The sequence below is a fragment of the Pyxicephalus adspersus genome, chromosome 1 (genome assembly GCF_032062135.1).
Source record: "Pyxicephalus adspersus chromosome 1, UCB_Pads_2.0, whole genome shotgun sequence".
NCBI lineage: Eukaryota > Metazoa > Chordata > Amphibia > Anura > Pyxicephalidae > Pyxicephalus > Pyxicephalus adspersus.
The window spans coordinates 152,086,676-152,104,355 of record NC_092858.1 but is presented as its reverse complement, the minus strand read 5'-3'; the positions used below and the strand labels follow the sequence as shown (position 1 = coordinate 152,104,355).

Sequence of the window (17,680 nt, the reverse complement as noted above, 5' to 3'; positions counted from 1 at the left end):
AATATTTGGACAGAGACAACTTTTTTCTAATTTTCGTTCTGTACATTACCACAATTAATTATAAATGAAACAACTCAGATGCAGTTGAACTGCAGACGTTCAGTGGGTTGAACAAAAAGATTGCATAAAAATGTGAGGAACTAAAGCATCTTGTTTCATTTAAAATTAATTGGGGTAATGTACAGAACCAAAATTAGAAAAAAGTTGTCTCTGTCCAAATACTTATGGACCTAACTGTACATCTTGCAACACACAGCAAAGCACAGAATGTGCCTTGTAGTGTGCTCCACTTCTGAATGCGGCATGTAAAACATTTAGTAAGCCCTACCATTGTGGGGCAAATAAGCTAGGTCATTTTAAGTGCTGTGTCTCCTATCTGACTGCGTGGAAGTTCTTAGTTTGAGTACAATAAATATGAATGCCATTTTACTAAAGAATGGACTTCTGGGTAAATATTGCATTATTGGCTCTACCTTTTTGGCATATTGACATTGCCTTTGCTGAACGTAACTGCAATTGTCCTGTATTATCTGATTCTACTGTGGTCTCTGCTGTCTTTTCTTTCCTATAGGAGGAGTTTGCAAATTTCTGCTTTTATAACTGTGCCAAGAAACGTAGCTCTGTTTATTTCCTCTCTCTCTGGATACGTTTGCACAATCCCCATGAGATTCCATTCAGTGTAATCAGATGATATGAAAATTTCAGTACCTGTTCAACATATTAAACGAAAACCTCCAATGTATTCTCCTATTTGAACAGCTATCGGCCATGTAACCATTACACTGTAACACACTATTTGCCCCTCGCTGACAAAACATACTTGCTGTTGTCAACCTATCACAGAGCTTACATGATACCCCCTTCTCGTCTCTATAACGTGGCGGGATTTGTTATATAGGGACAAGGCCATTCATTGTTAGGCTGGTATATTATACCTTTTGCCCCTCAGATTCTGGTTTAACAATTTTGCTGTGTAGATTTGGTTCCTACAAGTATGTCTCCATATGTGACATTCTTTTCAGTGCTAAAATCTGTATTTTACTTATTTGTTGATATTGTTTTTTTTGTAGATCTAATTACATGTTTGGACAAAGCAAGTCGCTTCTCAGAACCTGAATACAGGTAAGCTGCAAATTATATAAAGAGGTTTTTTTTGTATTGCCCTACATGGGAGAGATGGCAAAGAACAGTAGCAATTTGTAAAACCTCCATCTTCAGCTGTACAATTTACTTATTCTATAAAGCCTACTGGGAGGTGCTTGAGTTTCATTTTCCAAAATTTAACATACTGCATTCCTGTGTTTTTTTATTACATTATTTTAAAAAATCTGAGCGATTTAATGTGTTTTACACTTTATAAAAATATAAAAACTGTAAAATGCTATTGTGTGCTGCTTCCCCACCTCTTAGATTGTAAGCTCTTTGGGTCCTCTCCTCCTCCTGTGTCACTGTCTGTACCTGTCTGTAGTTTGCAACCCCTATTTATTATACAGTGCTGCGAAATATGTTGGCGCTTTATAAATACTGTTTAATAATATTAACATGCTGCAACACTGCATGGTCTTCAGTGTGACATAGTCATTGTTGTCAGCCTACTTGATCTTCAAATATTCAATACTTGCAGGATTCTTAAAGAGAAATAATACACAGAAAATATTCTTGTTAAGAAATATTTGCTGGATTTTTTTAACCACACATAAAGGTCATTTTAATTTTTTAAATCTCTCTTTTTCCCTTAAAGCTATTTACATGTAATTTATATCTCATAGGAAATTCTGCCCTGCTGGATGTCTGACACCATTTGGGGAAATCTCAGGGACTATTCCTCTTGGCTATAGGGATGTATGTATTCTATTTTTCTTATCATTTTTTTTTGTTTTTCTTTGAGGTCAATTCTTTGTCATTCATTATAATCTAGAACACATGTGAAGTTGTGTGTTCTTTTGCCACACCTTTTTAAGTTTGAATAATATCAGACCATCTGTGCCGTTTTACTTTCTGCATTTTTGTGCAATGTCTGAGTATTAAATCAAGGGGTTCAGCATGACTGACAAACAGTTTTTGTATTTTGACAGGCTAGTAATGTCACCCTCCATATCTCTCAAAGGGCAAGCTTGCTTTAAGACCATGCATTAACAAACAGCAGATTGCATAGACATTTTAAGGAAGTCATTCTAATTTCTAGTGGAGATTTGTAACTTGTCACACTGTTTTTGCAGTAATGATGTGATATTTCTCAGATGATCCCCTGCACTTTGGCTGCTATTGCTATCTGTACCCCGCAGCCTTGATGTTGAAAGATTCCCCATGGAAGGCATTTGGGCTGAGACCAGATTCTGAAATGAATAGGCTCAAGCAACAGAGTTGCTAGTGAGCAATAGAATAACATGTTTAAAAAAGCTACGGCCCCACTTAGCGTGAAAAGCCTTTTAAGTCTGACTCATAAATAAACTGAGGGTTCTTGTTGACCAGCACAGTTGCAGTGTTTCCTAGAAAGACTTCATAGTGCTCCAACTTTACATTTTGCTTGGAGGCACTCTTTAATTGCAAACATAATGTGTCTCCTTGTCAAGCAGTATGGGGATTTTACAGTTATTCATCAGAACTATGTGCTGCTTCGTTCACACTGATTACACTGATGGGATTACAGAGTATTCTTTTTAATGATGAGCTGAAAGTATCAGAGTTTAAAAGTTCACAAAGTTCATGGCTGTTTTTCCTGGGAAATTTGTATAATGCAGCTTTTCATTCTTCTAATTTTGTGCTCGAAAACAGTTGCTCTATCCACATGGTTAATTGCAAAAACATGTTTCCCTCAAGTGATTCTTAAAGAAATCTTTTAACTTTTTCTTAACTTCACCATTACCAGAAATTGACATGTCATGTACAGCAGCAGTTTAAAAAATGAACCTAAAAGGATAGAGGGGAATGAGGTGACCAATATATGTTTATTCCTTAATGCAAGCCTGGCCTTTTATATGCTTGATTTATCCAGCACTACAGGTAGTCCCCGGGTTACATACATACGAGATAGGGACTGGCCTGTAGGTTTGTTCTTAAGTTGACTTTGTATGTAAGTCGAAACAGGTACATTATTTTAATAAAGGTAATTAGGACAGATGTTTGTCTCAAGTTATTATTAGGCAGCGTGGTGTCAGTTACTGTATATAATTCTCACTGTGAGTTAATCACAAACAAAAAAAAAAAGCAAGCAAAAAAAAAAAATTATGCAGCCTAGACATTTATTAACTTCTGGAGCAAGCTGTACTTTGATATGCAAAAAGAAACAACTCCAGAGTTTTTCTTGGTCATTAGTCATGCGACCCTCACCCTCCCCCATCAAACCTCCGTCCTGCACATGAGCGAGTAGGGAAGTCCCGTTTGTATCTAGGAGTCGTTCGTATGTTGGAAATCCTTAACTCAGGGATTTCCTGTACTTGTAAATTCCAGGTGACTGTACAATAAACTATGCTATTTGCAATATGGGTGATCAGAATGTCAAAGTTCTTTGATGTGCACTTTGGTCCTGGGTTGATTGACTGGGAAGCCGGACCCCCTGCCCTTTCCCAGTTAGTAAGCCTAATTTTTAGTGTGGCTGCTCATAACAGTGATGAGCCATTGGAAAGGGTTAGGAGACTGGACAGGGTGGCTAGACTCCCTGACCCATAGACTCCAGAGGTAAATAAATGAACATGGTATCAAAGAACATGATGTGTAAACACATGTAGGTGACTTCTTGGTATGGACATCGAAAAAAGGGAAGGGTATAACACTTCTTTTCTTTTTGATTTGAAAAGGCTCAGTACAAAGTTTTTATTTGCTTAAAATCTGATTATATTCTGTAGAATACATTTGTCAAAAAAAAGCCACATTTTCCTATCAGGTCACTATTGCCCTCTGTGACTCTGTTCTTACTGTAGTTTAGAATGTCATGTTACAGACTCCCTCCTTCCCTTCCTGCAAGTCTCTTACAAGCAGAGCCCGCTTTATACCCCAGTCATTCATGGGGATGGGGAGCAGAAGGAAGACGGACACACCTTTCTTTCTGGAATGTTAACCCCACAGTGTTTTTATGCTCTGCATATACAATACTTTGTAGTACAAAGAAATGCACAACAAAGCTTTCATTGCTCACGTACCAATCTGATCATACTTCTTGTTGGCCTTTATGCAGACAATTAGAATTAATGGCCTGAAAAAAGGCTAGCAAAAGGAATACAGAATTCACTTCTTGCATGATTAATCCTGATCACTGATAGTATTCTAGACCTTTTCAGAAAGAGATGAGCAGTAACATCCCACATATTTATATGTGATCATTTTAAGTTTCTTTTGACCAAACAAATGCGAGTTTTGGCAATTTAACTGATTTCATACGGCTGGTCTGCGCCTACCAAGCTGTCAGTACATAAGTGCTAAAGAAGGTTTGTAATTCTATTGAAGACAAATACAGATGGAAAAGGATGGCAGCAGTTGGAGTATATCCACAACAATCTGCTTGGTTGTACTTGTCCATTGTTAATTCAGAAGACATTAAATTCTGTATTAATATGTAATTCCAATTTTCTCTTTATCTTTAGTCATCATTGCTGTGTATGGCGGGCATACATGCTGGGGTTGTATCAAATGCTCTTGGAGGTCCAATCAGTGTTGTTATTAGTAATGGTATTGCGTATTACGACACTGCTCAGGCAAACAACGTGACATCTAAAGTGTAAGTATTTTCCAATGTGCTGTACTTGGACTTTTTTAAGAAAGCTGACCTGGTGCCTGGACTTTCCTAAATAGAATTGTCACTAGGGAAATTGATGCCAGGTTTCACCCCATATCCACTCTGACTTGGGTCATATGGCCTTAAATAGATATTGGCTTAAACATACATACAAGCCAGTCGTCAGGTTATTAAGGTTATGGTAGGCTGTAAGATTATGTTGGCCAATTAGTTTTATCTGTCATGGTATGTTTAGAATTTTTAAAGGTCATCTAAGCAGTTCTGTATTTAAAAAGCTTCTACATCAATCCTAGAACATAAATCATAGACATTACAGAACAAGTCCAGGTGAATTTAATGAAATGCTGCTAACTAAATGCAAACCTGGATAGGCTGCAAGAAGTGCAAGAAGAAAATCTTTATATGCAGTGGCCCTTATCACACTTTGCAGCCTTTAGCTCATTAAAGAGCAGGAGAATTCTTCTTTATGGTATTGTGTAGCTAGTAGCCCAAACACAGTTTTGCCTAATTTGAAAAGAACAATCATCTCCAACATAAAATAAACTAGCAATTGAAACATTTGCCAGGTATGTTGTATTGCAGCTTCAAACAGGGTTATCCTGCTGGTTTCAGCACTCTACTTCCCCTCTGCTTAACAATATATATAGTTTATATGTGCATTTTTGTTTTTATAAGTAACAGTCTTATGTATTTCCCACAGGGGTCCATTATCTACAACTCTCTTCACATTCAAGACTACTGGTATGTGTATGTTATTGTAGCATTCTTCAATATATATATGTGCATGCCAAATGTCAAGTACTCGTATATTAAATGAAAGTACACCCTCTTTCTTTTCTATCGTTTTGCATATCAGAACATAATAAAAAAATAAATTTTGGTCTTTCACAGGTCCTAAAATTTAGTAAATATAACCTCAGATTACCAAAGACTAAAATGCCGAAGCAGTGTGTAAAAATATTAGGTACAGGTGGGCGAAAATGTATGCACATTTAATGAATGTACATTTGTTTCAAGGTATTGTGTATGATACTTAGAGATCGAACCTAAAATACAAAGCTGACATATTTGGAGCTCACATATTGTGAGAGGCAAAAATATGTGGACAGTTTATTTGCAAGGGAAAACAATAGTTCATACATGTATTTTATCAAACGGTTGTCCTACATTTGATCTTAATCTGTACCTCCCCCCTATTTGTCAAGGTTGTTACGGGACTCTTGGAATGGAATATGGGGCTATTCCAGAATCTCAAATAAGCGCCTCTTCAGTTCTGGAGTGGACAGATCACACTGGGCAGTACAACATCTGGAAGGCTGACCGAGCAAGGCTGAAAAAACATGGGCCGCCTTGGGCCGCGTCATTCAATGATGAACATCAGTGGCTGCAAATTGATCTGAACAAGCTGACAAAAGTCACAGGTTTGTATGAAACTGGGTCTGATGTCAGGGGTTTTCCAAGAAATGAGAAGACAGATTTCCCTTCTCTATGAAAAAATGTTTTTTTATATACGTGGCAGTCTCATCTGATTGCAAAAACTCTGTACTTTGAGCTGTAGCAGAACAAGCTGAGAAATATATATTGTATAATAAATATATAAAATTATTGTTTCTGATAGTATTTCAGCACACTTTGGTGGTTTGGAGAACTAACACCGAAAAGTTTTTACGTATGCAGTCATATTTTTTTTTATCCCTCATTTCTGTAAGAAATTCTCATTGGTAGCTGAGATTTGACATATCCAATTTATTTTTATTTTCAAAATGGCAGGGAATTGTTGACTTCCCTTGACTTAGCAGGATGTGAGGAAAAATCCTCTGTCTTTTCAAACCTTTAAGGACTCTATCCAAAGCTGAAAAGGAAAAAAAATGGTTTTAGGTACACTAATAATTAATTTTGCAAATTACTTTTTCATGTTTCATTGCTTTATTTTGAGGTTAATATTTTTAACCTGTGTACAATTTCAAATTGTTTTACAGCTCTTACCAGTGTAAAATCTTTCTGAAATGTCAAACTTCTTTCCATAGGTATTATAACCACTGGATCTACGATATCCAATTATAACTACTATGTTTCATCGTACAAAATAGAGCACAGTGAGGATGGCCTCAGGTGGACAGTTTATAAGGATCCTAGTACGGAAAGAGACAAGGTAAAACTTGAAATTGGCCAACCTGTTTAATGATTTACTGTAACAAATCAGTAGCTCTTGGAGTTTGAATCTTTTAAATGTTTCTAACATCACTTTTTAAAACAAGAAATGTATTAGGAGTGATGGTACTAGTATTACTTATTGTATTGCAAGAATTCTTTTGGGTTTATAATTGGTTAGGGTTTGATTCCCCATTAAAGCTCAAGTATAGTTTTGACAGCTGCTACCTTAGTCCTACAATACAGGGGTTTGTGGTAGGGTTGTCTCTGTCTCAGATTTTCATCCATTCAGATTTCCACCCTGACAATGCCCTTGCCTATGTTAGTGATCTTTGCTTGTTAAACAGGAGTGTTAGTCCCATGCAAGCAGTGCTTGTCGTCGTGTGCATAAGCCTAATGAAGGTGTTTTTCACCGACATCAATCAAGTTCAAACCTGCCTTGATTTGCCAGGGTTTGAGGGTTCGGTAGTACAGAAAACAGAGGATGATGTTACACAGCATTAAAATGTATTTTATCACTTTGCCATGTGCTTTCTCCATTTTTGTTTTACTTTAAACGAAGATAACTTGGATTAGGAAAAACTTTCACATTACCTGGTTTAAGCACCACTGCAGTGTCTCTCTGGAAAAAATTTGTAACCCACTAATTGATTTCACTTGCCTGGTATTAAACAAAAATTTCAAGGTAGGAGTTAAGGTTAAGGAATAATAGTTGTTTACTGCAGTAAAATGCCTGGTGGTTCTGGGTTAGTACTGGATGGTGAGGTACTGCACCCACAAATTAAATAAATGTCATGGTGTGCAAAATGAGAGAAAGGACCTGTCCTATAGCAGAGCTGTAAATGTGTTATAGTCATTTTTTTTCACCTTCATACCTTAAACCTGAGTAGGACCACTTATTTACGATGGAGCCTAATTTAGAAAGGCAATAAAACAAAAATGGAGCAGTTCTCATTTGAGCTGGTTAGTGGCAAAGGGCAACCTGATATATGCATCACATGCTGTCCGGAAAACCTTCAGCTTCTCCTTATAAAGCAAAAGAAAAGTGAGCCTCAGTGCCAAGCATACCACCTGTTATTAGTCACATTCACAGCATTATTACTGCCATTTCGTGAATATTGGCCTTGTTACCCCGATTCAAATTCAACTGTGTAGTCTTGTTAGTGTAAATAGGTGTAATATTTTATTCAAGCTATACCTAATGCCGTGGTAAGTCAGTGCATATGTTGGCATTGTCCCTGGTTGCGTTTTTTTGTTTTGTTTTGGGGTTTTTATTGTTCCTAGTCCACATTGATGATCTTGCACACACATCTGGGTACCAGTGATACACTGATAAGTGATGGGGCAAATCTCCCAAACAGTTGGGGAAGCAGTCGGGGGAGCAGTGACAAACAGCAGTAAAGCTTGAACAGGTTTTATCCCTTATCCATTCTCATTATTATGTTTTTTTTCTCTGTTGGGGAAAATTTTCCACCACTTCCCGTCCCAGAAAAGGGAATGAAAATCTCCCTACCAGGGAGCCGCAAACATAAGAAAAAGGATTGGAAACCTTTGGCATTCAGAATTTGTCTGAAGTTAGACAGAAGTGCAATTAAATTTCTGTTCTGTAATTTGTTCTTGATTCATTTACTGTTTACTGAGAGCAAACTGCTCCCTCTGGAGTGATAATTTGCTTGGTGAATGGAGAATTTTATGTCCAATAATTTCCATGGGATTTATTGTATTACCTAAATCGTGGCAGTAATAAAAGGCAGAACTAAATCGCATTTAAGCTATCCCTGCGTTCAGCAAATTTTAAGCAGCTTAATTAATAGCATTTATGAATAATATTTTGATATAGCTTTATATTTTCTGGTCAAATGGCATTTTAATGAATTTAGGTGTTAATGTTTTGTTCTAAATGCTAGACTGCCTTTTATTGCAGTTGTCCATCAAAGATATGTGTGGCCTTATCTGCAAAATGTCCACAGCTATGGCCAGCCTAAAAGTTACAAAGGTATTAAATGCAACGCTGTCCTTCAGGGGGTGGTTATTAAGCGTTTTTTTTTTTATATTTATATTTATGCATCCTCTTACCCAACTGTGCCCCTGAATACCTTCATCTTTATTTTTTTCCCACAAACCATCTAAGAAATATGCTGGTAATTCGAGTTGGCTTTATTTCTTTTACACAATCGCACCTTTTGGATGCTGTTCATTCTAGTTCTTTTAATTGTTTTATAATTGACATTCATTTTTAAGGCTGTCTTAGGGAGCATTAACATCTAAACAATGGTCTGTAAGTGTGTTATAATAGCAATATTTTCTAGCTGTCTTATCTAACATGTTCACAGTCTAGAAATGTATCCTAAAGCACGACTCACATTTCATGAAGCTTGTGTAAGATATTGGTCATTTGTAGTCTCTGACTATCTCCTGTGGCATGTCTGCAGTCTGTTACCATCCCTTACGGCATGTCCTTAGTCTTTGACTACATTCTGTTTCATTTCTTCAGTCTCTGACCACTTTTGTGACTGTGTGTGGCCCTTTTGGATACATTATGGGCTGCTGTAAAGGCCCTTTATATCACGCAAATTGACCATCACTGTTTGGAAGGCTGGCAGCAGCCCATATCCATGACCAGAGCTCAACAAATACTAAACACTAGGTCACAGTGATTAGTAAAATAAATTCAAAGTGATGTCAGATGTGCTTTTCTAAACACCCTTTTTAATGTCTAGGGGACAGCCTAATTTTCTCTCCTACTCATTCCAAAGTAGCAAAACGCTCTTCTGGGACTGTAGGAAATGATACACACCAGCCCTGCTCCTTAATTGTCTGCAGGTGTGTCTATTTCCTCAGTGAAGAATTGTGATCATTGGGAGTGGAGGAAATTATTCAGAACATGTTAAAATGTGGCAGCTAGCACATGGGTAAGTGCAGTATAGAACGCTGATGATCATCACTGCCGCCAATTATAGACTGGTGAGCTCTTCTACAGACAGCATTGGTGGCTTTTGGGGTAAGTGGTCTGGACATCCTGTGGGTAATTCTCCTAGGGTGTAACCGCGACAATAATAGACTTCTGCCAGGGTAAAATAAAGTGTCCACTCCATGTCAGAAGTTGCCTCTGCCAGGGTAAAATTAAAGTATCCATTCCATGTCAGAAGTTGCATTTGGAAACTGCCCTTCCCAAGTCAGATTGCTCACATGTTTACATCATCCCGGATCCCAGAGCTAGCTGTCACTCTTGGGAATCAAGCAATATACTGTATTAGAGCCACTACTCTTCTGGATAACAGAAGTTTTGGCCCTATTAGTTGGTTTTGGCCCTATTAGTTGGTTTTGGCCATGGAATGGCTACCACTATTATCTCCAAATGACTACAGAGTTGGAGCTTGAAGAGTGACCATCATCCATATTCCCTGTTGGACCACACTTACGACTTGCTCATTTCCACTTTTCAGGACAAGCTTGCTTTTAGCCAACCTTTAAATTACGAGTGACAGACCATACATTTGCTAGGAGCAGATGGCTTTTTTATTGTGCTTTTTAAGGATGGTAATGACATGGTCCACCTTTTTATGTTATGCAGAAGAGGGGATAGGGAGTTATTCTGTAATTTTATTGAACTTCCTGTTCTAAAGTGAAAATGCACCAGATACAGACCAATGAATGAATGTTCTCACCCTGGGACAGGAAGTGATTTCTAGCAGGATTACCAGGTAAAACAAAAATAAGTACAGTATTAGTTTTTGGGTTACATATACTTTACTTCTACTTTACCAGGTGGGCAAATGATGTTTTGTTTGGGTTCAGTCATCGTGGTTTTATTCTTGTCCTCTTCACTTTCTTCAGATATTCCAAGGGAACTCTGACTATTACCAAGAGGTCCGTAATAACTTCATCCCACCCATAGTGGCAAGGTTTGTGAAGATCAGACCTACAAACTGGCACCAGAAGATTGCTATGAAGGTGGAACTCCTCGGATGTCAACACAATGTTCATGGTGAGAATCTGCTGCGAGCCACCAACTTCTTTGTAACTTTTTGTTTTGTAGTAAAGTCTTTTAGCAGATTTTATGCAATGGCCCGAATTGTTACACCCCCCCTCCCTTTTACGATCTTGTTCCCACTTTATAAGTATGACATTACACCAAATAGTGAATGGTGGGTTTGTTTCCTGATAATCAGGCTTCTGAAAATGGAGAGGTACCCTAATATATCTAAAAAAGCACCAATAACTAGAATGGGGGTACTAATTGCATTTTTTTAGCTGCTTCACAACTTTCATTGCAGCCATCTATCCCCACTGCAACAAGCTGAAAATGTGGTGAGAAGGGCACAAGAAAAAAATGCTGGTGGTGTTCCTCACTATAAACATTGTGAATGCTGATCTGTGATCAGGTCTATCACTTTTTAAACATGATAAACCGCACCATAAATGTGATTAGGTATGTTCATTATAAAACTGGCAAACTTTTATAAATTGGTCAGATGAAAAAATTGTACAGACCCTCTATAAATATCCCCCAAAGAGAATTTGTACAAAATTAATTACATTTATGAAATGCATCGGAGGACAACTTTCATTGAAAACTTCTGGCACAGCTGTTTTGCTTAGTGATAGGTTCTCTTTGTGTAATTATGGGAAGAATGAGCTGTTTTTGCTGAGTCACCCAGCTTCAGCTCTTGGTTTAGCAGCCAAATCCATCTGTGCAAGACAATTAAACTCAGTTGAAAGATGGACCTGGCCTTGGCATAGATGGTCAGTCCAGAAAAATTAACCCCTACGAAAAATTTTGTTTACCTTTTTTTTTTTCCTCTCCTTCAAGCCTTCATCCCAAAACAAACCGCTCCACCTGCTATTGTTCCACGTGCTAATTATCATCCATTGCCAGTAGACAAGACTACACCTCCACCGGAGATTAAAAACACAACAGTGACCCCAGACATTACCAAAGGTAAGTTAATTAAATTAAACTTTTCACTTATACTTCAGTAACTTGCATGGTGATTGTTACTCTGTAGTCTGTTATTCTGGTAATACTATGTACATGTTGTAAAGTTTAAAGGGCCCCAAGAACAAGAATTTAATGGTGCAAGAAATCCGAAAGGGTTTTATTGACTGATATTTGACCACATTACATATTACAACTGCTTTAGGTGTTTTGAGAAGCATCTGTTTTAAGTTTTGCTGATAGCTTACTTTTGCTCCTAATAGCAGTTTGCATTGTATTTTTTTTTAACTTTTCAATTAAGATTTGTTTTTTTTTAATTTTTCAACACCTGCTGCAAAACTTGTCTTAAAAACTGTACAATTTGTAGTAAATTGCTAAGTACTTGGGACAGAAATTGAATGCAAAAGTGTTTATCCTTTGCTCAGGGTAACCTTTTTTTGGCATTCAATTCCCTGTTCAAGAGTTGCTCATGATGGCTAAGTGGCAGATGCTGATCCTGATGTGACTTGCTTTTCTCTGAGCACTAATAAATCGTGATTGTCAGATTCTGGCCACAATCTTGTACTCTGGTTGAAAGCTGTGCAGGGGAGACATTAGGGGTTTATTAGACCCCTGATATATCCATAAAGAGGACTTGGCACTATGCTACTATATAAGGGCTTGTTTGTGTGTATGTTTTAATATATATATATATATATATATATATATATATATATTTACACCCTCCGCATAAAATAGAAAAAGAAAAAAAGGAGTCTATCACTTGCACTACACTATCCCTGTAAATGATCTCCACAGTAAAAGCTTTTTCCCCCTTCTATAGACCTTTATTACATATTGGAAATAATGAACTCACTCCTGACTTGAGAACTAGCATAGTCCACCTACTCTTCTGCCAAACTCAACATTACTTAAAGATGGGGAAAACCCCTCTTCTCGTAGCTTACATGAGACACTTATAGATTACAACTTTCCATACACTATAGAGAAAATGATAACGTTCCAGAATGACAAACACAATAGGTTTCATACCCACTGCAAACTCTATTTCAATGTTCCTTTGTTATACTTATATATAATTTAATAATAATATTATAAATATATATAATTTACCCCCGAATCAAATTATAGGAGTCTAAAGTATTTTGATTGAGTTGAGTTTGTGCTACGTTTTTGTTGCTTTTCTTTTTAAATCAGTATCTTTGATTCTGAATGCAGTGTGCTGTAGTCTGGGTCAAAACGTATGGAGCAACTGAAGCCTGTGAATAGGTTAGAGAACATGGAACTGGCTAAGAAATGCTTAGCTCTGCCTTATGTCAACTATGAGTGGCCTGCTTCCAGTCAGGAATGTTGGGGTTGACATCAGAGTGCTATGAACTCTGCAAGTAACAGCTCTGACTCATCCTTTGAGAAGGCAAGGCTCACTACACTGTCCTATTTAACTATCTGACTCCCTGTAGCTCCAGTGATGCAAAGCACAGACTTCTTCCAGAATCTGGAATGTCTTTGACTTTCTTCTCTGCTTTGTAAATTTGTTTTGTTGCATGGGCTTGCAATCACAGCCTTCTTTCAAATATGTAAAAATATAAAGCATAAAATTAAGTATTTTTTTTATATATTTTTTATGCATTTATATAAAAAAGTTTGTTGATATACAATGTGATCCCGTTAGGGATGTAGTTTCTTCGAAATTAACATGTTGTTTTTCCGAGAAGTATGCTAATCAAGTGTTATGTTTTGCTTTCGGGAGGGTTATGGTTTGCAGGAGTATAAAGATGGGAAAGGCATCTCATGTGTTATAATTACACAGTATTTATATAGGGCTGACATATTACGCAGTGCTGTACAAAGTCCATAGTCATGTCACTAACTGTCCCTCAAAGGGGCTCACAATCTAATGTCCCTACCATAGTCATATGTCTTCAATACAGCCCAAGGGCAACTTTGGGGCTTGCAAACTAGCTTACCTGCATGGTTTTTGGAATGTAGAAAACTGGAGTACCAGGAAGAAACCCATGCAAACACAGGGAGAACCTGCAAACTCCATGCAGAGAGTGCCCTGGCCGAGATTCAAATCTGGGACCCAGCGCTGCAAAGGTCGCAGTGCCAACCACTGAGCCACCGTGTTGATTTTCTTCTTAAAATAAGAACGTTCTGTTCTAGACAAGTTCTGTTCTAGACAAGTATAAAAAAGGATCTCTATCCTTCAAAAAGTATATATATGCCTTTATATATTTAGTAGTAGATAAGATTATTCATTTTTTCTCATTCACTATACAGAATTCTTGTATTAATAGATGTTTTAATTTCAAATGCCCGGTGGACAAAGGGTGTTACCCTGCATTTCATCTAATTGGCAGGGTCCTGAATAGGATAAACCCATTATTGTTTATCGGTCTGTGAAACTTTTTCCTTAAAGGGAAAACCCAGGCCCAGATTTACATGTAACTAATATAATTGTGTTTTTTTCTGATTGTTGTGCAAAATTCCTCTTTGCATTAGGAAGACTTGTTTTTCTTTTATCATTTTAGGATTTTTTTTTTTTTTTTTTGAAAAAAAAGTGATAGCAGAATGATTTAATAATATAGATTATGTACGTGTTTGTTTTTTTGGCCATGCTTCGTCTTTCAGCCAGTTGTAGAATTTTTCTGAATGTTCTGTGAACGAGTTGCTTTTTGTTAAACTGGTGACCCCGAAGAGGCTTCTCCTTCCAACACCTACACAAGAATGTGCTCACTGATTGGCGTGTAAGCTGAACTGTTCTTGTTTTTAATGTGTTACAGATGTACCCTTGGCAGCCATCCTGGTCCCAGCCTTAGTCATGGTCTGCACCAGCGTCGTACTGCTGCTTGTTTGTGCCTGGCACTGGAGAAACAGGTTGGTTTATTTGAAGATTCAAACCTGCAAGTCAGGTGTACATTCAGCAAAAAAAAAAAAAAAATCACAAGGAATATCTTATTACTCTTCTGATATGATGGGTTTGTCCCATGTGAACTGTAAAATAAGTTCACCTTCTGTAACCTTGCTCCAGATGTCTGCAAACTACACCTGTGGCCATTGCATGGATTCTAAGTTGATTAACCTCTCCATGACCAAGAGTATGTCTGAGGTTTATTTTTCTTCACTACAGCTGGCTACAGTGTCCTCAAATGCTTCATAGCAGCTTGTCTGTGCTCATTATAACTGCACATAGATATATTAGGGCATCTGGTAGCATCTGCATAGATCTACCATGCCCCCCCGCCCCCAGCATTATTCTACCGTGCACCTAACCCCCTCCCACCCCCCCTTCCCATGCATAAGCCTTACCCTAAGCAAGCTGTGGTAATGATATTAAACCTTAGATAACTTTCTAAGTCGATCTCGCGGCAGCTATTAAAGTGCCGACCAAATTTAACAACAATCATCTTTTATGCAGTGATACAATAAAGCCCAGCTTTAGCTAAAAACTTGTTTGGACTTGAGAAGAGTATTATTTTTTTTTATTTTCTTTCTGCGGCCATTTTGCAGAGAAAAACTTCCTTTTTCTGTGGCCATCTTTGAAAATTGAACATGAAAATGGGTGATTGTCGTTGAAACAGAAAGACAGTTATACTTGAAAGAGGTTCCAACCTTTTTTTTCCTTTTTACTTGATGAGTTGGTAACTCCCATTGCTTCCTTCTGTTCAGTATCTCTTGAACGTGAGCTTGTCTGATCATCAAAATATATTGTTTTGCTTACGGATATAATGCATAGTATGATTATGATTGACCTCGCCACAGTTGCATGCTTACTGAAATCCAAAGGGCGAATATTTCATGCTTGTTTAATTCCTCCACCATAAAGACTCTTGCAGGTGCCTGCACATTGCTATAGTGTAGGCTTCCAATGGGGTTGTATCTCAAGAAGGTAGACAAGCCTGCAATAATACTACAGGGCTGTACTACATGAGCAGGGGAATATAGACAAGCATGGGACTGCGACCCCTTAGATATCGATGAGTAGGCAACTGTGAAATGGGAGGGTGGGTAAGTTAGCTCAGTTTTAGGAAGAAACAATTGTATGTATGTTAATTGTATATAAATAAGTGTTATAACTATTCACATTATTCTAGGAGAAGATTCAAGGATAAGTGAGATCACTCATTCATTGTTTTTATTTTTTATTTATATTTTGTGCACCAGAAAGAAGAAAGCAGAAGGTACCTATGACTTGCCATACTGGGATCGTGCAGGTGAGCCCTAGTATCCACTTCCTTGATCTGTGGACAGCTACTATACCAAGGCTGGTTGGCTATACCTGGCCATGATCAGGGTCTAATCCTATCTGAAGGCCAATTCTCATCGTAAATAAACACTTTTTATTTCTAACTGAGCAGTACAACTACAATTTTTATAGAGTGATATAGGTGGTGTTTTATAATTGATAAAGATTTCGATATGCAGTACAACATTTTTCCGAAGGTGGCAATGGATCAAGTATTGCTAGAATCATTGCAGTATTAAGCCTCCACCTAGTGGTGATCAGGTGATGAATTTATGTCCGCATTTAAGAAAAGCAAGACATCTTGGTTCACATAGAGTTCATTGAGCTCTGTAAGTAGGATGCCCAATTAGTGGGAGAGCCAAGATGAGCGCACAATATGACGTGCAGAACCTGGCTTTTCCTAGCCTTAACCCGCATCTCGGATTTGACTAGGTTTTTTTTTTTTTTTTTTTTTACTAATTTGATAATAAGCAGCATATATCTTTTTCCTTGTAAAACCCTTCTCCCTCCATTCTTTAGGCTGGTGGAAAGGAATGAAGCAGTTTCTTCCTGCTAAGTCAGCTGAACACGAGGAGACCCCAGTGAGGTACAGCAGCTGTGAAGTCAGCCGTCTGCGACCAAGGGAGGTGGTCATGTCAGCAGGTACGGCTCTTCCCAATCACTTTTACAGTAGATCTGTATTGTTAAGCATAGTATGGCTAAAAATTACAGGTTCTCTTGAAAGTCCTGTACAGCAGCATTTACACTGATACTGCCATTTACCATCTTCCAAAAAACTTTTTGCTTTGCTGATGAAAGGTGTGGGGGAGCATATAATCACCTTCTTATACCAGAATGGGGTATGCAGGCACATTAATGGTCTGATGACCAATGGCTTCATAAATGTAACAGAGCAGTGGGGAGGGCAGCAAATGTATTAGTGAAAATGATGAAATGTCTACCAAAACTGTCCCCTGTCTTTCTTTGATTACTGTACAGTGTTTTCCCACAGTTACACTTGCATATTCATACCTGGATGTCAGCTGTACTCTTATTTTTAGTGAGTGTTCATTGCAAGTTATTTAAAGTCTAACCAAATGTCATATATGACAAGGTTGTAACACTTGCTAGGGCTTCTATACTTATCATAATGTATGGTCTAGAGAGGTGTAAATTCTAACTCTAGTAGCGGTCTGTACGTTAGACAGCGCACTCGGTATTCTTGTTTTACTTGTAATCGGATAAGCAGCTTTGCTAGTATATTGTTAGTCAAAAATCTATTGCCTTTCGGTTGGTCAGTCTTTGTCTTTATGACTGAGCTTCTGCTTGTTTGACAGGTTGGTCTGTAGAGTGGACATAGAAAGGGTCATTACTCAAAACGTATGTGTAAATCTATCATCGTGTTAAAAAACATAGGCATGCTGGTTGCAGAAAAGAGGGGTTTTGCAGTTAACAAAAGAGACTGCAGGCAATCTATGGTGTCCATTTAATTATAGGTTGCATGTTAACTCCTTAAAGTTCACTTATACTGTATATAAATATATACTGTATGTCTGAAAAAGAAACTGATGTAGTTATATGTGCAGCCTAGAAGTACCTCCACATATCTGCAGCTGTTTCAAAATGCCATCAG

The 17,680-nt window shown here is 37.7% G+C and overlaps 1 protein-coding gene across 1 annotated transcript in view; it reads left to right on the top strand.

Annotated features, from left to right (window-relative positions):
- DCBLD2 (discoidin, CUB and LCCL domain containing 2) overlaps positions 1–17,680 on the top strand; it is a gene marked incomplete in the record, with an annotated part of 49,670 nt that overhangs the window by 26,694 nt on the left and 5,296 nt on the right. Inside the window, 11 exon segments of the mRNA XM_072431620.1 lie at positions 1,071–1,122; positions 1,770–1,842; positions 4,581–4,714; positions 5,433–5,473; positions 5,938–6,153; positions 6,760–6,884; positions 10,721–10,871; positions 11,697–11,825; positions 14,606–14,699; positions 15,987–16,036; positions 16,588–16,710. Of these exon segments, the coding sequence (XP_072287721.1) occupies positions 1,071–1,122; positions 1,770–1,842; positions 4,581–4,714; positions 5,433–5,473; positions 5,938–6,153; positions 6,760–6,884; positions 10,721–10,871; positions 11,697–11,825; positions 14,606–14,699; positions 15,987–16,036; positions 16,588–16,710 (1,188 nt within the window).